General features: G+C 27.9%; 5 protein-coding genes and 1 long non-coding RNA gene across 15 annotated transcripts in view; 5 read left to right on the forward strand and 1 right to left on the reverse strand.

The window, feature by feature from the left end:
* The window catches only part of LOC124956379 (glutamate decarboxylase), a 24,185-nt gene extending 15,980 nt beyond the window's left edge, over positions 1–8,205 (forward strand). For both annotated transcript variants that reach the window (XM_047512124.1, XM_047512125.1), the window contains 4 exons: positions 793–871; positions 2,800–2,949; positions 3,083–3,277; positions 3,385–8,205. In XM_047512124.1, coding sequence (XP_047368080.1) covers positions 793–871; positions 2,800–2,949; positions 3,083–3,277; positions 3,385–3,558 — 598 coding nt within the window. In that variant the 3' untranslated portion in view covers positions 3,559–8,205. The remainder of the gene's footprint in view (positions 1–792; positions 872–2,799; positions 2,950–3,082; positions 3,278–3,384) is intronic.
* LOC124956389 overlaps positions 1–10,260 on the reverse strand; it is a 14,746-nt gene extending 4,486 nt beyond the window's left edge. The window contains exons 1-2 of the long non-coding RNA XR_007103237.1: positions 10,111–10,260; positions 1,604–1,755 (exon numbers count right to left, since the gene is read on the reverse strand). This is a non-coding gene — a long non-coding RNA (uncharacterized LOC124956389). The remainder of the gene's footprint in view (positions 1–1,603; positions 1,756–10,110) is intronic.
* Positions 9,166–12,854, forward strand: LOC124956381 (fumarylacetoacetase). Of its 2 annotated transcripts, XM_047512130.1 has the most exons (9): positions 9,166–9,207; positions 9,312–9,465; positions 10,644–10,873; positions 11,002–11,142; positions 11,302–11,555; positions 11,670–11,876; positions 12,024–12,169; positions 12,284–12,401; positions 12,526–12,854. In XM_047512130.1, exons 2-9 carry the CDS (start codon positions 9,382–9,384, stop codon positions 12,609–12,611), a joined length of 1,266 nt encoding a protein of 421 aa, XP_047368086.1. In that variant the 5' UTR covers positions 9,166–9,207; positions 9,312–9,381; the 3' UTR covers positions 12,612–12,854. The 2 variants fall into 2 exon arrangements, with proteins under 2 accessions (XP_047368086.1, XP_047368085.1); XM_047512129.1 differs by having other exon boundaries at positions 9,190–9,465.
* A 69-nt stretch (positions 12,855–12,923) lies between these two features.
* Positions 12,924–15,489, forward strand: LOC124956385 (fas apoptotic inhibitory molecule 1). Of its 2 annotated transcripts, none has more exons than XM_047512135.1 (6): positions 12,924–13,062; positions 13,325–13,554; positions 13,694–13,819; positions 13,897–13,946; positions 14,140–14,281; positions 15,355–15,489. In XM_047512135.1, exons 1-6 carry the CDS (start codon positions 13,043–13,045, stop codon positions 15,405–15,407), a joined length of 621 nt encoding a protein of 206 aa, XP_047368091.1. In that variant the 5' UTR covers positions 12,924–13,042; the 3' UTR covers positions 15,408–15,489. The 2 variants fall into 2 exon arrangements, with proteins under 2 accessions (XP_047368091.1, XP_047368090.1); XM_047512134.1 differs by having other exon boundaries at positions 12,956–13,062; positions 13,336–13,554.
* LOC124956382 (coiled-coil domain-containing protein 113-like) lies at positions 15,374–17,520 on the forward strand. The gene is made up of 5 exons (XM_047512131.1): positions 15,374–15,510; positions 15,592–15,828; positions 16,110–16,342; positions 16,423–16,622; positions 16,704–17,520. Exons 1-5 carry the CDS (start codon positions 15,458–15,460, stop codon positions 16,818–16,820), a joined length of 840 nt encoding a protein of 279 aa, XP_047368087.1. The 5' UTR covers positions 15,374–15,457; the 3' UTR covers positions 16,821–17,520.
* LOC124956377 (angiotensin-converting enzyme-like) lies at positions 16,851–22,818 on the forward strand. Of its 7 annotated transcripts, none has more exons than XM_047512108.1 (13): positions 16,851–18,003; positions 19,064–19,201; positions 19,459–19,617; positions 19,738–19,837; positions 19,925–20,068; positions 20,188–20,491; positions 20,638–20,790; positions 20,897–21,021; positions 21,122–21,297; positions 21,406–21,623; positions 22,039–22,161; positions 22,326–22,510; positions 22,594–22,818. In XM_047512108.1, the coding sequence occupies exons 1-13, from the start codon at positions 17,986–17,988 to the stop codon at positions 22,692–22,694; spliced, it is 1,944 nt and encodes a 647-aa protein (XP_047368064.1). In that variant the 5' UTR covers positions 16,851–17,985; the 3' UTR covers positions 22,695–22,818. The 7 variants fall into 7 exon arrangements, 5 of the variants coding, with proteins under 5 accessions (XP_047368064.1, XP_047368063.1, XP_047368062.1 ...); XM_047512107.1 differs by having other exon boundaries at positions 16,851–17,373; XM_047512106.1 differs by having other exon boundaries at positions 17,650–18,792.
* Positions 22,819–23,082: the final 264 nt, after the last annotated feature.

Consider the following 23,082-nt stretch of genomic DNA (forward strand, 5'->3'; position numbering starts at 1 on the left):
TATATATATATATATATATATATATATATATATATATATATATATATATATATATATATGTATGTATGTATGTATGTATGTATGTGTATATGTCTATACATATATATATATATATATATATATATATATATATATCATAATATTAAATTATAGAATACATGAAATTTTCATCAAATTCACATTTTATGCCACTTTGAAAACAATAAGTTGAAATTAATGAATTAATCGTTGATCAAATTCCTCGAAACATTTAATTTGTCTGAATGATCGGTTTAACGTATAAACGAAGCCACAAATTGGTGTCAAGGACTACCCATCAAGGCAGGTTCTAGTATTTCGTGATCTCTTGGATTAAGAAGGGTTACTACACAACACACACGGCAGGTTTTCTCCTATCGAAGGGGTGTGTGTGAAGTTTAGCTGAGGGTTAAATCCGATCCCGTGGCTATATTAATAGCTCTTCTCTTGAATCGATGGACCCCATGAAGAGTGGAATACAGGGCATATGAAGATAACTCATATTTTATCCCCTATTGGTCCCTATGGGAGTGGATAAGAGTTTGACGGCCAGCTGAGCTTAGTTGAACTGAGCTTTTTCAGTTAGGCTCGATATATACATATACTATATACATATATATATATACTAAATTATATATATATATATACATATATACTTCGCTTCGACAGCTTCCAGATAGGATGCGTCAAAGTGAACGATAGTTCCGACCTAAGACTCGATAAACCTCACTCCCATGAAATTCCTATAAACAATTCGGAATATATTTTCTACAGGGCCGACTCGGTTACGTGGAATCCGCACAAATTGATGGGAACTTTACTTCAGTGTTCGACCATACACTTCAAGCAGGATGTAAGTAAACAATTATAAACAAATCTACTAATACATGATTCTAGAAAGAGATAAAAAAAAAAAAGATAAATAAACAAGAAAAAAAAACAAAAAAAAATACGAAAGTGTAGGAGATTCCAAAAAAAAAAAAAAAAAAAAAAAGAAAATAACAATTAAACAGAATTACTGATATGAACACAACGTAATTGAGATTTGACGGATGTACATACGATATAAATCAAAATTATGATAAATCTGATAGCTCGAAAAAAAGCGAACAAAACACACACACACACACACACACACACAAGCAAACAAAAATAAAAAAAAAAAAAAACAGAACCATCTAGTGGATGTCAAAAATGATTGGACAAAATTGCTGACGAATGACGTGAGATTTGACGTGTTCGAATACCATTGGAAAGGGCGATGACATAACAATGCTATGGCATTCCATGCTATGGGGTGGACCTACGTGCCCACACACTCCTGGAATTTAATTAAACTAAGAGATAACATATGTTGCCATAGTCCGTCGGCGAACTGCCGACGAAGTGCCACTGGATTGCTGGAGGGTCTATCCCTTCGATCCAACTACCTTGCAACCACCCAGACACCGTAGTTATTGCTAACTCTACTCACTCTCTCTCTCTCTCTCTCTCTTTCTCTCTCTATCTTTCACGAACACTTTCTCTCTCTCTCCCTCTCTCTCTCTCTCTCCCGCTTTTCTTCCTATATTAAAATTCCGCACACCGGCTGCACCACATCTTGCTTCTGTAGATCATTCTTCCTCCCGATGTCACTCGTTTCTTCTTGGCAAACTTTCTTATCGAATTATTCAACAAGAAAATGGTAATGTCTTTCGTTCAATCGTTACCTCGATTTTATACAAAATTGTATCTATCCTAAAACAAAAACAAAAAAAAAAGATCAATAACGACTCGAAGACAAAAACGTAAAGAACTTTTATAGTTATTTCTCCTGACTGATTGATTTTTTTTTTTTTTCTTTACAAAATTATCTCGTTTATGAAAATTAATTATTCCGAAATAAAAAAACTGATAACTATACAATAACTACACTGATTGATAGCTACACAATATTTTGCAATATTATCGATTCGTTTTTTTCAAAAATTAACTACTCAAATATAAAATCGACACATCGTTTGATTAATTACTAAACAATTTTCAATAAAATTATTTTCGAAGGAATAAAATCAAAAAAGAAAAAGAGAGAGAGAGAGAGAGAAAGAGAGAACAAAAAAATTTCATGACTAAGTATTACACAACTTTCATCGATATTAAATTTTTTACAAAAAGTGATCGATCCAAGATAAAAATCAAAGTATCGTTTTCGATCAATAGCTACTTGATTATCAATAAAATTAAATCTACTCTTTATCTTCTAAACTTAATTCTACGAAAAAGAAAAAAAAAACAGATCTCAAATCGTACGGGCTCATATATATATATATATATACGTAAATACATATATACATACGTATCACCCGTAATCCAAATCCTAATTACCAAATCCATTCGATAAAACCTTAATAAGAAATTAGAATTAATTCAATCGAGACAAAATGGCGCTTATTCCCTAATCACCATTTAATGACCCAAAGCTTAACAGGTAGTCGAAAAACGAAATGGTGGAATATCCAGGTGGTTTGAGTAAACCACCGCCATTTTGTAAATTCAATACCGGTGTAACTCCCACCTCTTGCGCATGTGTTAAACAGCCGTATCGACCCAAGCAAGCAGCTCTTTACTCTTCCATCCCCTCTCCACTCCTCTCCTCTCCTCCAACCCTTCTCGTCTTTCGTCTCTCGACAGCTCTGTAAATTTATCTCGACGACGTTTTATTGCGCGAAAATGAACGGCCAAACTCTCTACGAATATTCCAACGTGTCACATTTTTATCTGTCATTCTTTTTTCGATTATAGGGTCTATTAATTAGCTGTAATCAAATGTCAGCGGAATACTTGTTCATGACCGATAAACTCTACGACGTACAATATGATACCGGTGACAAGGTTATTCAATGTGGTCGTCACAATGACATTTTCAAACTCTGGCTACAATGGCGAGCTAAAGTAAGTCAACAAAAAAGGGAAAAAAACAAAACAAAAAGAAAAAATATATCTATTTATATAAATAAATAAATATGATATATGATTGAAGAATAATCGTACAAATTGATGACAAATATTTTCTATTGTACGATAGGGTACGGAAGGTTTTGAAAAACACATGGACAAATTAATGGAACTAACAGAATATATGGTCAGACGTATCAAACAAATGCCAGACCGATACTACTTGATTCTCGAGCCTGAAATGGTGAACGTTTGTTTCTGGTATTTGCCAACGCGCGTTAGAAATATGCCGCACGGTCCGGAAAGAGAAAAGATTTTGGGCGAAGTAAGTTTTGAAGAGGTCTAACGAATGAAAGTTTAAGAAAGAAAAAAACAAAAAAATTATTTTTATAAAAAGAAAATTCTTAAAATAAATAAAATAATCGTCTTTAGATCTGCCCGATCCTGAAAGGTCGCATGATGCAAGCTGGTACATTAATGGTTGGTTATCAACCCGATGATAGGAGACCCAACTTCTTTAGAAATATCATTTCGAGTGCTGCAGTTACAGAAGCTGACGTTGATTTCCTATTGGCTGAGATGGATCGATTGGGTCACGATCTCTAAGCTATCTGCCTAATAATATAAAATTGATCGATCGATCTTCTCATCCTATCCGACTCATCCTATCGATACGGATAAAACCACGCAAACGACGATTGATCTAAATTGAGAGAAAAACTATATTGACGAATAATATTTATTTAGATGTGTACAAAACTCACGTGGCCAAAATTCAGATTCGCATAATTCATGAAATATTAATCGTAATTAATCGTAAGAAACATGCGTTAATACGAACGGATGCATGCGGCCTCTTTTATTTATTTATTTATTTTTTTGTTTTGTTTTGTTTTCTATAGAGAATAATCAGTCGATTATGATCATCTTCGATCATTTTTAAAAATCTAATTTTAATATCATGTCTTTTTTTTTCCTTTTTTTTTTTTTTTATAAGAAACGATCTTTTCATCGACGAACTATTCATAAACTTTTCTGTTTATATATGTTTTTTATTTTATTTAAAAAAATTAAATTAGATATTTTATATATATATATATATACGTTGTTGTTATTTATTGAAAAAAAAAATAATAAATAAATTAATATATTAAAGTTTAAATTCAAGCCTGATGCACCGAACGCATTCGTTAATCGTTCCTTAGGACAACATTAGGTATTAACATAATTCGTTTATAAGTGTTGACATCATTGTTTAAATAATGAAACTAATAGCGTACGAAGAATGATCGCAAGTTGTTAACGCAAGTGTGAGCGCATGATAATACAAAAGAAAAATAAATGAATAAATAACAATAACAAAATGAATACGAAGAAAAAGAAGAAAAAAAAGAAGAAAGAGAAAAGGATATAAAAATGCAACAAACTGACGATGGTTAAAAGATACTCATAGTGTTTAAGACATTTAGATCTGTAAGGGAAATACACAACAGCATATCCATATGAAAATAATTACAAGAGAAAAAAGAAAAAAAAGGAAAAAAAAAAAAGGTAAAAAAAATGTTGAGTTACAACAAAGTAGATATTTCCGGCCGTATAAAAAGTTAAATAAAATAAATAAATGAATAAATGAATAAATAAATACAAAAAAAAAATATATATATATATCAGATTTTCACTTTACTCTCTATCTCTTTCTTTCTAAACCACGTATGTAAATAAATAAATACATACATACATACATACATACATACATACATACATACATACATACATACATACATACATACACTCCTATATACGAACATACAAAAAACAAATAATAGAAACGAAAGATGTAAGTATATTAATTGCAGGAATTCATTTATGATAGATTAAAGCAATAACAACGTCAATATATATATATATATAGATATGAAGATGCTCATCCCAACTTTTCTAATCATTCATTATTGGAATCGATTAAAAATTAATATCAATTATGAATTCGTCAAATCTAAATATTCGAGGAAAATTCAAAGATATATGAATGAAAATATATTAAAGAAATCTGAACACACGAATTGCGTTACGCTTGCACATTTGCGCAATTGATTAGAACTTAATTTCGATTATAAATTCGTCAAATATCTATATATAAAAAAAAAAAAAAAAAAAAAAAAAAAAAAAAAAAAGAGAAAAAAGAGAAAAAAGAGAAAAAAAGAAAAAACATCTGAGAGAAAATAGATAAAAATATGACAAAATAAAATGGTGATCTAAGACGTCATAATATAAATTGCGTTACGCTTGCACTTCAATTATTATATATGCGTTGAATCGTCGTTGTTGTTGTTATTGTGTTGTACGAGTTACAACGAATCGCAAATGAGTAAAGTAAAGTAAAGTAAAGTAAATAAATAAATAAATAAATAAATAAATAAATAATCAACTAACTAACTACGCCTATTATATAGAGAGATATCATAATTGAAAAAAAAAATAAAAAAAAAAATAAAAAAAAAAATTTACGAACGAAATGCCACAATGATTAAATAATACATAAATAAATGCATTTATAACTTGTGGCTTCTTGCTTAGAGTATAGTTATCGATGCTGTGCATTATTTTTGTTATATAAATATCGATTACAAAGAGAAAAAAATATTGTTATTTATCAAATCGTTTGCAGCAAACAAACAAAGAAATATATCTTGCATTTATTATTATATTATATACCGACATAATTATATAATATTATTGTTTACTGTTGAACAGTTCGAGCAAAACAAAGTGTAATGAATTAAATATATATATATATACAAAAATATAAATATCAAAACATATATATTATATATATATATATATATATATATATATACATAAACAAATATACATATATAATGTAATATGTATATTTAGTGTTGAGACAATTTTAAAATACAAAACACAAACCCATGAAAGTACATGCTTTTCAAATATTCGCATGAACGGTTGTCAAATGATTTCGAAGTTCGATTGTTTAAATTTCTCGAGATTGATTATTTAATTTATCTTATTATTCCAAAGTGATTATTATTTATAAAAAAAAAAAAAAAAGAAAAAAAAAAAGAAAGATATATACATATAAATATGACTTTAAAATCTGATATAATACGAAACTAATTTCTTTTTCAATTCTTAATGTTGAATAATAATTCTTTTCCTTTTCTTTTTTTTTTAGCAAAAAAAAAAAATGAAACACATATTTTTTTCTCATTTTATTAAACTTCCGTTTATTCGACAACACTTCAAATCGAATAATTCTACAGATTTCAACTCACTCGCCAGTATTGAGTAACTCAAGACTAAAGATAAGCGAATAAAAAAGAAAAAAGAACAAAGTAAAAAAAATAAATAAAAACGAAAAAAAAGGAAAAGAAAAAAAATTTACAAAAAATATCTAGATGTAATTAACGCGACAAAGATAATAATGAATGAATGACTAAATAAATAAATAAATAAATAAATAAATAAATAAATAAATGTATTTATGTATAATACACATACAGACACAGAGAGAGAGACACACGAAAATAATCAAAGATCGTTCTTCTCCATACGACGATCTATAGATCTCAATTAAAATGATATCATTATTCATTATGTAGAATAAAATCGAGAATATCTTTTTTTCCTTTTTTCTTTTTCGATGCCAAGAACGCTAGAAATTCATTAATCGACTTGACTCTAAAGTGTAACATTATTATATAAATATATAAATATATATATATATATATACACACATACAGGGTGGGCCAAAAGTTTCTAGGTAGTTTTAAAGATCAATTACTCTTTTTTGAAATCTTCTGAAATAATTTCTCTTCTTGTCGTATTCTTTTTTTCACATCGTGAAACTACAAACTCTTGGGAACTTTTAACCCACACTGTATAATAACTACGACTATGCAAATATGAGAGACGTGACATGCTAGTAAATGACGAATTGTATTTTTGAAGATACGACATCATCCGATTAGAAAAGAGGAATATACTATAAATAAAAAAAAAATAAATAAATAAATAAAAGAATAAAAATACAAACAAATACACCGAATACCTTGTAAAGAATAAAAAGAAGAAAACTAGAAATGCGCCCATACACACACACATACACACATACACGCACACATGCGCTATCGGAAAATAGTCGTTGTTAATCTGTTCTTATCCATAAATTTATTCACCCGTTATCCAACATAACATTCAGAAAAGAGTAATTAATGTGAAAAACTGATGGCTATTAGAAAAACGAACAAATAAGTAAATAAATAAATAAATAAATAAATAAATAAATAAATAAATAAAAATAAATAAAAAAGAACGATATATTTATATGAAGAAAAGAATAGACGATTAAATCCGAAATATTCGTTTTGTAAATTTGCGTGAATAGATCGAGCGATCGAATGGCATTAAAAAAAAAAAAAAAAAAACAAAAAATCATCTCGTTAATCAAAGAGAAGAAAAAACAAAAAATTAAAGAAGGAAAAAAATAAGAAAAAAGGGAAAGAAGAACATTGTTCTAATAATGTTTTACAACAACAAATGCCGGTTGTACGTTATCCTTGTGCCAAGTTCTTTGAAAAAAAGAAAACAAAAAAATAAATAAATAAATAAATAAATAAATAAATAAATCGATCAATCAATCATAAATTCGGATTAATAAAAAAATAAATCATTTCGCTTTTATTATAAAGAATGATAATAATAACAAAAAAAAAAATAAAAAAAGAGAAAAAAAGATTTATCATTATTAATTACAATTCATTTTATGCTTCGTCGTTGGTTTTTTTTTTTATAAAACTTCATTTCAACACCTTAGACCTTTAATTGAATCATTTCTAATCTATCTCACACGCTATGCACCTATGCACCTTTGCACCTATGCACTTATGCACTTATGCACCTTTGCACCTATGCACTTATACACTTATGCACCTATGCACCTATGCACTCGCATGTTATTAACACAATCATTCTTGCATCTGTAAAATCTACATCTAATATTAATATCAATATAATAAGTATATTAAGCGACGTATTAATAATATATTAATATATTAATATACTTATTATTGTTTGAAGAAAAGGAAAAGATAAAAAAAAAATTGGAAAGAGAAAAGGAAAGGAAGAAAATGTAAAAAAAAAAAAAAAAAAAAAAAGAAAAAGAACACGAAGAAATTGGCACAAGTATAACGACAATGATAATGTCAATTGCTTTTCTCTCTCGATTAATCATACTCTGTGTACCATCCTATATAAATCTCGACGATTCTCAAGCTCATTATCGAATTAATTATTGATCTAACATTATATATATATACATATATATATATATATATATATAAGTTGATAAAACAAAATTAACAACAAAATCACATGTCTTCCAAAAGTATTGAGAATAAACGATTAGAAAGTTTATTGTAGGAGAAAAGAATCTTTGTAATCGTTCAAAGATAAAAATTCTCCTCAAGTGTAATTGTGCATGTATACGCAAAATAATTACGCTAACGAAATGTACGAAAATAAAAATGGGGAAGAAAGAAGAAGAAAAAGAAAAAGAAAAAAAAAAAAGAAAAGACAGAAAAAGATAACATACTCGAGATAAATTCGACGAATGTAAATTATGTGAAACTATGTTTTTCTGCTATGCACGTCGTAATCACTACCCTAATAACAGATATCACTTAGCCAATCTAATCGCCCTAATTATCCACTGTATATTCAATGTCTAATAAACTGCTGTTATCTCTCAAATTGTCAATACAGAAATCGTCTCGTTTTCTTTTATCTCCTTTCTAAAAAATAAAAAAAAAAAAAAATAGAAGTAAATAAATAAATCAACATAAGAATAAATAAAATAATAAATCCTAGCTATCTTTCGGACTTTATTACTAATATCTAATCGAAAGATTGAAATGCGTTAATAAACATTATATCAATTAACATCATCAATAGAGAGAAATATTTATCAGCTTATCTCTTAATTATTATTCTCTTCGAATCTTATCTTAGGAAAGAAGAGGAAGAAAAAAAAAACTTATGCCTATGGAAAAATTCGCTGGTATGGAGGTAATGAAATACATATGATAATATACGTACATTAACATATGTACATATATGTAAATATATGTACACGTGAGTATATATATATGTAAGTATGAATTTAGATATCATGGTAGATAATAAAAATTTATAAGTGAAAACCAGTTTTGTAGTGGAGGCTCAGCTACTAATGTATGTTTACGTTCGTAAATAAAGATATATAAATTAAAATTATACAAGAAGGCCAGTCGGCCTTGATTCGATATACTCGTAAACTAATTAATTTTTTTCACAAGTGCGACTTACGAAGCAGAGTATCATTCTCAACATTATTGAACGGACATTGCGTTAAGTATAACAGAAACGATGAAGTCCTTCATCAAGTACTCCTCTAATAGTGATTATCCTATCGAAAATCTTCCTTATGGTATATTTTCTACTATAGATAAGGTAAGTCTTACATCGTATATACTTAGTCTCTAATCTTATCTATCTACGTAAATAATAATTATTTAAATTATCTGATCGATTTCAATCATTGGAGGTTATGTTATATCTTTTTCCATACGACAAAGTTATCTTTTACGTAAGTAAAATCTTATCGACGATGCATATAATAATTTCTAACAACAATAAATATGCGTTGAAATATCTCAACGAGATATCTAGAAATTTCTTATTTTAATCTATAATCATGATATATTATTATCTCAAACGCATTTACTAATCGAACCTTTTCTTTTACAAATCTGCCATCTATAATTCTACTTAAATAATATACATATATAAATATAATATATCGACTGTCGATAAAAAATATCTGTATTATCGACTAAATGTTAATCACAATTACGTCAGTAAAATGTTTCAAATTCTATTTAAAGAAAGTATTTAAAAAACTTCGTAAACGCAGTGATCTATATTATCGACGGCTGATAATAATTGTAACAAATCAAATCAAATAATAGAATGTATAAAATTATAAAATAAAAGAAAATATTAATAAAATTAAATACGAATTTCCATTCGAAATAAATCAATCATCGAATGCTAATTGTAAATTATGAAAAACAGTCATTAATTAAATCGAATTACCATGATCCATCGTGTTTAGATTGTTGTCGACGAAGATCCATCCAATAATTAATAAAATCTATTTAATTAAATGTTAAATTGAGAGAACAAAATCTTTTCAACGAATTAAAACTATTCACGAGAGATATTAGACGAGATGCGTGTTAACATGACGACGTACAATAATGGAATAATAAGAAACGAACGATTTATATGTAACGACCTTTAACATTGTCTTACTTACGACCTTTCGCAGTAACGCGTATATACACATTTCTATTATATATATACGAGTTTAGAAAAGTAAACATTGAAAAGTAAACATTGAAAAGTATACAAAACAATATTTTGAATGTATTGAATATATAATGCAGATTATAGACGCGTATTTACACATCATACATACGTATTTAATTTTATATGTGTGCACCTATGTACACGTGATTATATTTTTATCGATTATATATTAATAAAATAATTATATCATCGAATGATCATTGATCGATAAAACTCGAAAGGAAATTAATTATATCAAACAAATAATATTATTTTAGCCGAATAAAAGAATAGGGGTAGCAATTGGCGAAGAGATATTAGATCTAAGTCAAATAGCACATCTCTTTGATGGACCATTATTGAAAGACAAACAGGATGTCTTTCTTAAAGATTGTCTTAATGATTTCATGGCTTTGGGAAGACCAGCATGGCTCGAAGCAAGAACGAAATTACAATGTTTATTGTCAAACACTACTTCAACTTTACAAGAAGAAAAACTTCGTAGCAAGTGAGAAGATATGAATTATATATATATAAAAAAAAATAAAAGAAAAAAAAATTTTTTTAAATGAATCACTAATTTTATCTCAACGTCGAAGTAGCATTATTATTTTTTTTTCTTTTTTTTTTTTTTAGAATCTTCGTTAAACAAGAATCAGCTACGATGCATTTGCCAGCTAAAATAGGCGATTATACCGATTTTTATTCGTCCATACATCATGCCACAAACGTAGGCGCCATGTTTCGTGACAAAAATCACGCTTTGTTCCCTAATTGGTAATTATACAGTGACATATACATCACACAGTGATTACGTAGAATTCGTCAAAAGAATTAATAAAGAAATTTGAAGAAATAAAAATAAAAATAAAAATAAAAAAAAAAAGAAAAGAAGAAAAAAAACAGGATTTTGAAAAAGCAAAATTATGAACACAGGAAATACCTTCCGGTTGGATATCATGGTAGATCCAGCTCGGTCGTAATATCCGGTACACCAATTAGAAGGCCACGTGGTCAAACACTTCCGGTCGAAGGAGCAGATCCCGCGTTTGGTCCATCAAAATTGATGGATTTCGAATTGGAAGTTGCATTCTTCGTTGGAGGACCACCAAGTAATTTAGGGGACGCAATTACTGCTGAAAATGCTTATGATTATATATTTGGCATGGTTTTGATGAACGATTGGAGCGGTAAAACGAATTTCGACAAACATTTTTTTTTTCTTTTTTCTCTTTTTTTTTTTTTTTTTTATCATTATCATATAAAACAAACTTACATAAATATTCTATTACTTTCTTTAATAGCAAGGGATATACAAAAATGGGAATACGTTCCACTCGGTCCATTTTGTTCGAAAAATGTTGGAACATCCATTTCTCCATGGATAGTAACAATGGAAGCTTTGGAACCATTTAGAATTGCCAATAATCAACAAGATCCAATTCCCTTTCCATATCTTCGTCACAAGGATGCTTGCAATTTCGACATCAAATTAGAAGTTGATATTAAATGTAAGGAAATTGTGATTTCCTTTTTCTTTGTGTTTTATTTCAAATCAAATAAAAAAAAATATATATATATATATATACATATATATATTATCAAGATATATAAATAATCAAATTTATTCATGATCTATTTTATTTGATCCTGTTTAGCACCAAATGGAACGGTTACAACTGTATGTCATAGTAATTATAAATACATGTATTGGTCTCCTCGTCAACAACTTGCACATCACACTGTAACTGGATGTAATATTAATCCTGGAGACTTAATGGCATCCGGTACCATAAGTGGTGAGGTCTGTATTAAAGACTGTTATAATAATGACTGTTAATATAATGAATGATATCAAAACAAATAGGAAAAAATCTCGTCGTATTAAAAATTACATATATACATTTTAATATTTCAGACCTTGGATTCATTTGGATCTATGTTGGAGCTTTGTTGGAAGGGTACAAGATTGATTCATTTGAAAGATGGCACTACCAGAAAATTTCTTCAAGATAACGACGAAGTAATTTTACGCGGTAACTGTTAAATTAATCTTCACAATTATTAATGATCATTCTTAAATCATCAATAATATAAATTATTCGTTTTCTTTTTTTCTTTTTTTCTTTTTTTTTTTTTCTTTTTTTTTTTTTTATGTAGGTTATTGCAATGGCGATGGTTACCGTGTTGGTTTTGGATCGTGTAATGGAAAATTGTTACCAGCTTACACGTTTCCAATAAATTAAAAAAAAAAAAATAAAAAAAAAAAAAAAATAAAAAAGAATAAAAAAGTAAAAAATACAGAAAGAAGAGTAACAATCAAAGTATACCATTATAAAATAATCACTAACACTTTTCTATATATATATTACTTATTTTCTTGGGTGACATGTGTAAATTTCTAACGACAATAAATTCTTTTAACAAAGATATAATATAGAAATAATATAAATCAATGATGAAATAGATATTATTTTCTTGTTATTTCTGTCTTTCTTTCTTTCTTTCTTTTGCCATTATACCTGACATACATGAGAGTGTTACGTACGTCTGACATAAAGAAGGTTCGGATTATTGATTAGACCGTTGACCATGGTTATGATACGATCAATAATAAGGCTGCCTGTATGCGTCTATGTATTTGTAGGAGTAAAGTGAATACAGGTGAGAAAGGAACATGGCGAGCGCTCTACTTCGGTGAGTACGATGTAACAACAAATATAAATCATTATTCCTTAGAAAATTACTTTGAAATAATATTTAAATCGTATAAACGTAATTATTATGATTTATCAAAGTTGTCGACACAAAGAGAAATTAAAACAAAAATCAATCAATCGTAATAAAATCAAAATAAAGTAATAATAATAACATATACATATATTATATATATACATATATATATATATATATATATATATATATGTATGTATATGTATATGTATATTCTACGTAATAGAAGTCTTCAAGCTTTAGAATCGTCGGTTGAACCAACCGCAAGATGGACAGTACCATTGAACGATGGTAACCATGTGATAGAATTCGAGCATGGAACTGCTACCGGTCGACGAATTGTCAAAATCGATGATAAAGTATTAGTGAATAGAGAATGGATGTTCCGTTTGGTCGGCGACGAATTATTTACATTTAACGGGACTAAATTCGTGATTAGGGTCGATCCAATACCAGGTTATAATGATTTTTAAGATCATACTTGAAAATGAAAAATAAAAAGAAAAAAAAAAAAAAACAGATAAAAAAAAGAACAAGAAGAAATGAAAAAAAAAAAATTCACAAAACATTCGCATGATCACATTTCAATTTGTAGGTTTCAAGTATTCGTATACCTTATGGGTAAATGGGAAGAATTATAAAAACTTTATACAATCTCAATCGAAAATTTTGAAATCATGGCTTACGAAAATAGGAGAGAATGAATATAGAATTGTATTGGGTAATATAATTATTATAAAAAAAAATTCATGTCCATCGATGGATCTATAATTAATTGTTATAATTTTTACATGCAAGACAAACAAACGCAAAGCGTGTGGATTAATGGTGTGCAAGTAGATGTCGAGGTAATGTATTGTAAACGATATATATATATATATACAAGTTTGATAATCGATAATTAACGATGTATCTACGAAATAATTAGTCAATGCACGAGTTTGTCGTTGATTAACTACTTCGTAGATATATCCTTAATTATTAAATTTGAAAATGTAATATACATATATATATATATATATTTTTTTTATTGAATTATAGAACGAATTTATGGATGGTGGAGCAGAAATGCTGTTCTCTGTATCAGAATTATCAGCCGTGATTAGATCGTACAGTTCTGATAAGAAAGAAATTGGAATTGATTATATTTTATACATCGACGACATCGAAATAAATGATGAAGGTATTTCATCGCTCGACGAAACATAATTAACACATAATTTGTCGTACATTATTAATAAAAATCAAATTAAATGAAATAAATGCAATTCATGTTGTATCTAATGTCAATAGTAAATCAATCTATCTTTGATCTCCTTTCTTCTTAACCACATTGGAACGAAAAAAAAAAAAAAAAAAAGGGAAGAAAAAAAAAGAACATTAAACGATCGCATAAATTCAATGATTTTCAATCGAACGAATACAACGATTCTAACCAAGAAGAAAAATAATTAAATCTATTTGTTATCTGATAAATTCTAAAATCTCAAAGAGAATCTTAATAAACATAATTAACGTACGATGAATTCCGAACTTAACATACACGTTAAAGACGACGATGATATTAATTGGGATGGTATGTTATATGTATAATTAAAAAAAAAAAAAAAAAAAAAAAAAAAAAAAAAAAAAAAAAAAAAAAAAAAATCATTGAAAAGATATTGATAAAATTTTCAAAACAATTCTAGAAATAACTGATAATAAATTACAAGATTTATTAGTTAATATGGTGCGTATGAAAATGATATTGGAATTGGAAAATGATTTTTTCATAAGATATCTGCAACGAAACGATCCAGAATCATTACAAAGTAAACAATACCTAGACATATTTTAATTTCATTCAATTTGTCTATATTAAATTTTTGTTATTGTTGTTGTTATTGTTATCGTTGTTGCCGTTTCATTGATCCTACGAAAAGAAAAGAAAAGAAACATCTCATCTTCAAGCGAATTCACGAATAATTACGTACTCATATAACGCCCGAACGAACATCTTAAACATCTTTTGACAAATGCGAAATAAAAATTTCCTCAGGGTGGGCCAAAAGTTTCTAGAATGACAAAAGAAAATAATAATAATAATAATAATAATAATAATAATAATAATAATAAAAAGGGAAAGAAATAAAGAAAAGAAAAAAAAAGAAAAATAAAGGGATATACATACGCAATCGATATCACTTAGGAACTTTTGGCCCACCATGTACTTTGCGCATAGATAGATCTAGTGGCTATTAGTGATACATCGAAAAGTTCCCAGAAAACTACATTCCATGGTACATCGACATCGTCAACTAGGAGTTTGACTGGTAGTAATAACAGCATACGTGAGAGAGGTTCACCGAGTATCTGGAGTATGCAGTCTGGTATTCGACGTGGAATGTTGGATCCAATGTTGAGAAGGCTGAGGTGATATCGACCTCCAATTAGTACGATAATCCTTTAACGATCAAATCTCTATTCCCTTAATATCAAAATATAAAATTTTAGAATAACTATACCACAACGAATGGAAATAATGCAAAGCGAAATAATCGAAGTTAAAAATAAATTATTGTTACTCGAACGATCCGGGAAAAAGGAAAAAAATAAATTAAGTGCAGAAATCGAAGGATTGGAAATATGTATTCGTGAGATCAAAGATACGAAGAATAGATTTGAAAGAGACATCGTTATCGGAGGAGTCGATCGTATTACTGGCAAAATACCAGCCGAAACTGTTATCAAGTTAATTGATAATCATTTAATCCTTATCACTTACTAGAGAGAATATTGTGATATAACCTTCTCTATCGTTTCTTTTTTCTTTTTCTTCGTGACATTCGTCAACTTCCTAAGGAAATATGATATAATCATTTTTACAGAATAATCCTTGATTGATAAAATTCTAACGAAGTGATAAGGATTGAGAAATAATGTATAATAAATAATATAATAAGTGTGATATGATATATGATCGAAAAAAAAAAAAAATATAATAGAAAATTGTTTTTTTATTGATTTCAAAGGTTTATCAAGGATTGGTTGAAAATGATCGAAAAAACGGTGGAGAAAATTAGATTGAAAAATACCATGACAAAATTACAAATAATAAAAGCGAAAAAACAATTGATTCAAAGAGAACAGCTTGGTGAAGATCTTCGTCCTGTTGATTTCGATCAATTAAAAATACTACGTGACGATTACAAAAGAAAAATCAAACAGAGTGCGGTATATATACTTCAGATAAAAAAAGTTATAGGTATTACAAATGAAGAATAATTAATTATCCTTTGGGACAATTAATCAATAATTAATTTATATGATATTAATTAATTATAGGCCATTATAATACGGCATTGACTAAACACAAACGAAGACTGGCATATCTTACATCTGAATTCAATTCGATTGCAAGAGAAATTAATTCTAACAAACTTCAAGCGAAAGATTTGGAATCGAAATGTTTAATGAACGAAATTGAAATAAAACATGCTGAAGAACAAGTGAAATCAATGAAGACATTGATGGAAGAATATGAAGTATTACATATACATACATATATAAACAATATTATTAATCATTTTATATATGTATATATATATATATATATAAAATTTTAGGTGCCAACAATATTAGATTTCATCAAATTAAAAATGGAGATTCGTACTTTACAAAAGACATTCACTTATTTGAAAAGACGTGCAAATATTGAACAAACAAATTCAACTAAGTATTAAGCGAAAAAAAAAATAAAGTAATAAAAAAAATAAAAAATAAAAAAAAAGAAGAAGAAGAAAAAAATAATGATCCATCCACACGTATATAAAATTATTCGTATTTCAAGGCTAAAAATATTATTTTATGAAGATCAAAGGATACGATAGCGTATGAATAATAAGATATAATTAATGGTTTCGTACAAAAGAAATATGATCGTTTTGATGTATCATGAAAAAATAAAAAGAAATGAATTAAAAAAAGAACAAGAAGACATAGGAAAAAGAAAAAAAAAAAAAGAATTAAAAAGAAAAGAAAAAAGATCCATTTGGTAATTATATAAACGAAATCAAGCAAAAGTTCATTAATCAATGCGACAAACGTCTTACGAATTGTGACATAAAAAATGTCCTTGCACGTTCCTTTACAGAAAAAAAAAAAGAAAAGAAAAAGAGAGAGAGAGAGAAAAAGTACGAAGAACGTGATTATGTTCTTAGAAAGAGAGAGAAAGAGAGTAATTATCTTACGGTTATGTCGTCACAGATTACGCCACTGGATAATTACAAAGTTACGGTACGTCTTCGGAACGCAAAACAAGCTCGACATTTATCAATTATACTTTCGATTTGGAACAACCATAGAAATAAATAATCCCAATCGAATTTAACGTACGCTAAAAAAAAAAAAAAAAAAAAAAAAGAAATAAAAATATTCATCGCATATATCCTCCTTCGATAATTAGAATAAATAAAAAATATTTTCTTCGGAATCATTTCACGTCTATCGGTTGAACGTGAGAAATTAGTAATGACACACAATTTATGAACCGTGAAGAAAGAGAAGATGAAGGATGAAAAAAAAAAAAAAATAAATAAATAAATGAAGAAGAATAAAAAAAAAACTATAGAAAAAGAAATATAAGTGTTTGAAGTTTCATAGAGAAATTCCGTTAGTGTTTCCACGCTTAGGTGAACAGGAAGGGGACAATATCGTGATGTCCCCGTTGATAAAGGATGATTAAGGAAAAAAAAAAAAAAAAAAAAAAAGGAAAAAGAAAACAAGAAAATAAAACAGAAAAAAAACAAAGATAATTTGTAAAATGTATCGAAGTATATACGAGGTAAAACAAAAAAAAAATAAAACAAAAAAAAAAAAGAAGAATACGTATACACAACAATTTTAAGAATGGAAGAAGGAAAAAAGGTGAAGTTTAAAGGAGAGAAGTATAAAAGGATTTTGGCGTGTGCCATAATGCGTCTGGGTGGTTACGCTTCACGCTTCGATGATGCCTGTCCCTTCCTCTTTTCGCTTGCGGTCTATCCGTCCCGGAAAAGAGTATCTCTCGGTTCCACGATTCAGTTTTGCCGCGACATAATACGAATCGGGTCGGTTCGTCCACCGATCGTTCAATTTGCTCAATTTAATCGAAGAAGAACGAAATAGAAAGAAAACAAAAAAAAAAAAAATCCTTCTAGAACATCAAAGGCTATATTTCGATAGAACGGGCTCCAACGGGCATACGTGATAATATCATACGTATACCATATATGTTATAAGTCGATCGTAAAGAAAAAAGAAAAAAAAAAAAAAAAAGAAAATGATCGAAAATTTAATTCCTCCTCCGAGGGAAACTCGTACGATAACGTTTTTTTAAATCTTTACACTTTTTATCCCCCTTCTTTTACTTCTTTCTCTCAAAGAAGAAAGAAAAAAAAAAGACAGAAAAAAAAAAAGGAAATAATCTCTCATCTATTACGAACAAAGTGAATTTTTGTGTTGTTTTATTCTTTGTTATTTTTGTGTGTGTTTATATATATATATATATATGATATATACGTATATAAATTTTATATAAAAATACAATAACGTTTTAAGTGATAATATTTGAGATGTTCGTTTTCATATAATTTGTCAATAACAATGACGAGAATTATTTTATCGATCATTTTATTTTCCCTTTGTTCTATCGAAATCCAAAGCAAATATGTCGAGGTAAGATATAATAAATTGAATTGAAACTATACAAGTTTGATTAACGGTACTACGTTGTTAGATGATACAGTTAGATTAAAAAGGTTAATGGATATGCTTGAAAACGTTTGAAAAATGTACATTGTTTCCTATGACCCCGATTACAATTGCTAATCGACTTTCTAATGAGACTTGTTCTCACGGCCTTTTTCTAATCGAAAATTCATCGTATTTTTTTTTTCTTTTTATTTTTTTATTTATTTATTTTTTTTCCTTCTTTCTTTCTTTTAAGGGACTCAATGTCGATTTGGGCGAAGCTTTACAATTTTTACGTGAATACGAACGAGAAGCTTCATCTATGTGTACCAGAGTGATGACAGCTCAATGGAATTTTGGTACTAATGTCACCGAATCGACCAAAAGAAAAATGGTAAAGAATATTAAAAAAAAAAAAAAAAAAAAAAAAAAAAAAAAGGAAAATATATATATATACATATAAAAAATGATATAACCAGTAATAAATTTTTTTCTTTTTTCTTTTTTGATTTTATTTAATGCAAATTTACGATCTACTCTATTCCGGAGAGTAAGCAAATATTCTCAGGGATTTCAATCAAAAATAATAATAATAAAAAAAAAAAAAAAATAATAATAATATGTAATAATAATATGTAATAAAATTTTTAGTTGGACGAGCAGACATTGAAATTAAAATTCGAAAGAGCATCATGGCGAAAAGCAGTGAGTTTTGCTTGGAGTCGAATACCAGATCCTTTAGCAAGGAGAGAATTAAAAATGATCGTTATAAGAGGACGAAATGCTTTAACAGATGACAAATTTAACGAAGTAAAAAAAAAAAAAAAAGAAAATCTCCTGATAATTAATTATTCAAAAAATAAAAAATAATAAAAAAAAAAAAGATAATAGTAATAATAATAAAATAATTAATCAAATCGTTCTCCATAGATACATAAGCTGATCATTGAGATGAAAGATATTTATAGTAGAACGAGATTGTGTCCTTACAGAAACATGGGATCAAATTGTAATTTAAGTATAGATCATGGTAAGTATTTACTTGGTACATTCAAATTTTATCATAAATTTCACGTACAATTATAATTTATAATATATCGTTACTTTCTATATTTAGATATTAGCAAGATTATGGCACAATCTAAGGATTATGATGAATTACTTTATTATTGGCATGCCTGGCACGAAGCCATAGGGCCACCACTTAAAAATAATTTCATGAGATATGTGCAATTAAGTAATCAAGCATCCAGGCTCAATGGTAAAATAAAATATAAACGAAACGAAAGAAAACTTTTCGAGAGAGAAAAACAAAACATTTATGTGTGTGTATGTGTGCATGTAAAAAAAAAAAAAACAAATTTTCTTCTTCTTTTCAAGGATTCGCCGATACCGGAGATCAAATGAGAGAATTTTTCGAAGACGAACACTTAGAACAAAACATGGCTGAAGTGATATATGCAATAATGCCATTATATAAAAATCTTTTTACGTATGTGAGAAGAAAATTATATGAAAGATACGGCGATAGAATTAGAAAGGATGGGCCATTACCAGCACATATTTTGGGTAACATGTGGTCACAAAATTGGGAAGGGATTTATGATTTAGTTCAACCCTTTCCAGCGTCTACCAAACTCGATGTTACATTGGATATGATGATACAGGGTTATACACCCTTGAGGTATTCATCATTTCGATTTTTGTTTTTTTCTTTTTTTCTTGTTTTTGTTCTTATAATACACCACGAGATACATTCCAAATTTCAGCGAACAATAATAACTTGTTTTTCCTTTTTGTTTTTCTTTTGCGGGGGAACCTTGCATAAAGAATGTTTCAAATTGCCGAAGAATTTTTTACATCACTTGGAATGAAACCAATGCCACCAGAATTTTGGAGATTTTCAATGTTCGAGAAACCGATCGATCGTGAAGTTATGTGTACGGCCGGTGCATGGGATTTTTGCAATACCATCGATTACAGGTCGATTTCCTAATCATTAAAAGAAAAGAAAAGAAAAGAAAAGAAAAGAGAAAAAAATAATAAAAATCTAAACGTCACACAATTGACAAAAATAATATAATTTTAGAATAAAACAATGTACCAAAGTAACGATGGAGGATTTATTATCGACTCACCATGAAATGGCACACCTGCAATATTACTTGCAATACAAAGATCAACCAATAATATTTCGAAAAGAAGCTATTCCTGGTAAAACGCGTATAATATTCTAGAAAAAAAAAAAAAATAAACACACGCACACATACAATTGCCTATAATAAATTATTAATAATAAATTTGATCTATGCAGGTTTTCACGAAGCAGTGAGCGATGCAATAGTATTATCAGTAATGACACCTCAACATTTACATAAAATTAATTTACACAACAATTCGACGGATGGCTACGAAAGTAATATCAATTTTCTAATGCTTATGGCACTTCGCAAATTGGCTTATATTCCATTCGCTTATACAATCGATCAGGTAAATATAATTCGTTTAAAAAAAGAAAAGAAAAAAAAAGAAAAATCCTTACACCACTATATCGTGTACTAATTAAAATTTTTTTTGTTCTGTTTTTGTTTTTTTAAGTGGAGATGGCGTATATTTAACGAAGGAATCGAAGATATGACTACAAAATGGTGGGAATTGAGATTGCAATACCAAGGCATAGTTCCACCAGTTGCAAGAACCGAAAGAGATTTTGATCCAGCAGCAAAATATCATATCTTGGCTGACATACCTTACGCACAGTATGCATTCTTCAATATGCATTACAATATAAAGAGGGTGGGCCAGAAAGTACCTATGTGATTTAAAAAACAAAATAAATATCTATTATTCGTTTCAACAACTATGAATTCGTTTAAAATCCGAACGAGATGAAAAATAATATTAGCCTGTAAAAAAATTGTTCTCGATAAAAATGATATTAATTGATTTTCAAAGGAGATCATCCACAAAAATTTTTTCTCCATAATCACCCTGTATTAAACGTACATTGTTGATAGATCGATCGAGAATATAATAAGCGTATTTGCACATATTCATGCAACTTTTTATATCATTATTAAAGTAAAAAATTATTTAAGCATCGTTATCATTAACAATACTATCGGCAATGGATATTAATATTTCTAAAGTCTCTTAAAATCTACTTAAATACGTATTTCTTTGATATTTAATCATTCTTATTTATCACTAATCAAATAAAAAAATTTGCAGATATTTCGTGGGTACGATTCTACAATTTCAATTGTTCCAATCGCTATGCGAAATTTCTGGACACACGTCTGAACTACATACTTGTGATCTATATAGATCACGTGATGCTGGAAGATTATTATCGTATGTTACGTTTATCAACTTATCAATTTTTTTTTTTTTTCTTATTCCTTTCTTATATCCTTTGAATAATTAATTTTCATTAATTATTTAAAATTAGAAAGAATCCATGTTGATATATATATATAAATAAATGCAATTGTATATATATCTTTGTACTTTTACAGGGATGTGTTATCAATCGGTGCTTCGAGACATTGGCATGATGTTGTGAGACAAATGACCAGAGGTAAATCCAATAGATTAGATGCCGATGCGATAATCAAATATTTTCAACCATTGTATGAATGGCTCAAACGACAAAACGAAATGGAACCTGTAATAGGTTGGATAACAATTCAAGAAGATACAGGTATGAAATTAAACACAAAACTTTTTACAATGATTTAGTGTAGAAACAAAAAAGAAAATTGATCTGATAAATTTTTCTTACAGCATTGTTCGCACATTGGCATCAGAATCAAGCTAATTATTTTACAGCTATCTCCTCCATATTTTTCATCCTCGTTGTAGCCTCGAATATATTCTTTTTCTGAACGATCAAAGTTCAAAGACTGTAACAAAATTAAAAGGAAAAAAAAGAAAAGAAAAGAAATAAAAAAAAAACAAAGAACAAAAACATTTATGTATATAACAATAAAAAAAAAGAAATAAATAAATGAATAAATAAAAAGTTATATAGTCATTAAAAGGATTTACATCTTGCGTTAATTAATTATACATCTAACGTAAATATAAATCTAATAAAATAATAAAAAGAAATACATATGAAGCATAATTTATCGATTAACTATACTCTACTCGATATTTCTAATTAATTTAAATAAAATATAAATTATTTAAATAAATTAATTACACATATATAAGATATTATAATAGATATGAGTGTACGTGTGTGTTTTAGCATTTTATAGTATTAAGGCA

This window comes from Vespa velutina, chromosome 21 (assembly GCF_912470025.1).
Source record: "Vespa velutina chromosome 21, iVesVel2.1, whole genome shotgun sequence".
Classification (NCBI taxonomy): Eukaryota; Metazoa; Arthropoda; class Insecta; order Hymenoptera; family Vespidae; genus Vespa; species Vespa velutina.

What these genes read in the sequence shown, in the direction of transcription:
- LOC124956381 (XM_047512130.1), top strand. Translation starts at nt 9,382, where the DNA reads ATGAAGTCCTTCATCAAGTACTCCTCTAATAGTGATTATCCTATCGAA. An exon ending in TATTTTCTACTATAGATAAG is followed by an intron (nt 9,466 to 10,643) that starts GTAAGTCTTACA and finishes ATATTATTTTAG; the next exon opens with CCGAATAAAAGAATAGGGGT. An exon ending in ATTAGAAGTTGATATTAAAT is followed by an intron (nt 11,877 to 12,023) that starts GTAAGGAAATTG and finishes GATCCTGTTTAG; the next exon opens with CACCAAATGGAACGGTTACA.
- LOC124956385 (XM_047512134.1), top strand. Translation starts at nt 12,993, where the DNA reads ATGCGTCTATGTATTTGTAGGAGTAAAGTGAATACAGGTGAGAAAGGA. An exon ending in TGAATATAGAATTGTATTGG is followed by an intron (nt 13,820 to 13,896) that starts GTAATATAATTA and finishes TTTACATGCAAG; the next exon opens with ACAAACAAACGCAAAGCGTG. An exon ending in CATCGAAATAAATGATGAAG is followed by an intron (nt 14,282 to 15,354) that starts GTATTTCATCGC and finishes TACATCGAAAAG; the next exon opens with TTCCCAGAAAACTACATTCC.
- LOC124956382 (XM_047512131.1), top strand. Translation starts at nt 15,458, where the DNA reads ATGCAGTCTGGTATTCGACGTGGAATGTTGGATCCAATGTTGAGAAGG. An exon ending in TCAGATAAAAAAAGTTATAG is followed by an intron (nt 16,343 to 16,422) that starts GTATTACAAATG and finishes AATTAATTATAG; the next exon opens with GCCATTATAATACGGCATTG. An exon ending in CATTGATGGAAGAATATGAA is followed by an intron (nt 16,623 to 16,703) that starts GTATTACATATA and finishes ATAAAATTTTAG; the next exon opens with GTGCCAACAATATTAGATTT.
- LOC124956377 (XM_047512104.1), top strand. Translation starts at nt 18,923, where the DNA reads ATGACCCCGATTACAATTGCTAATCGACTTTCTAATGAGACTTGTTCT. An exon ending in TGCAATACCATCGATTACAG is followed by an intron (nt 20,791 to 20,896) that starts GTCGATTTCCTA and finishes ATATAATTTTAG; the next exon opens with AATAAAACAATGTACCAAAG. An exon ending in GATGCTGGAAGATTATTATC is followed by an intron (nt 22,162 to 22,325) that starts GTATGTTACGTT and finishes GTACTTTTACAG; the next exon opens with GGATGTGTTATCAATCGGTG.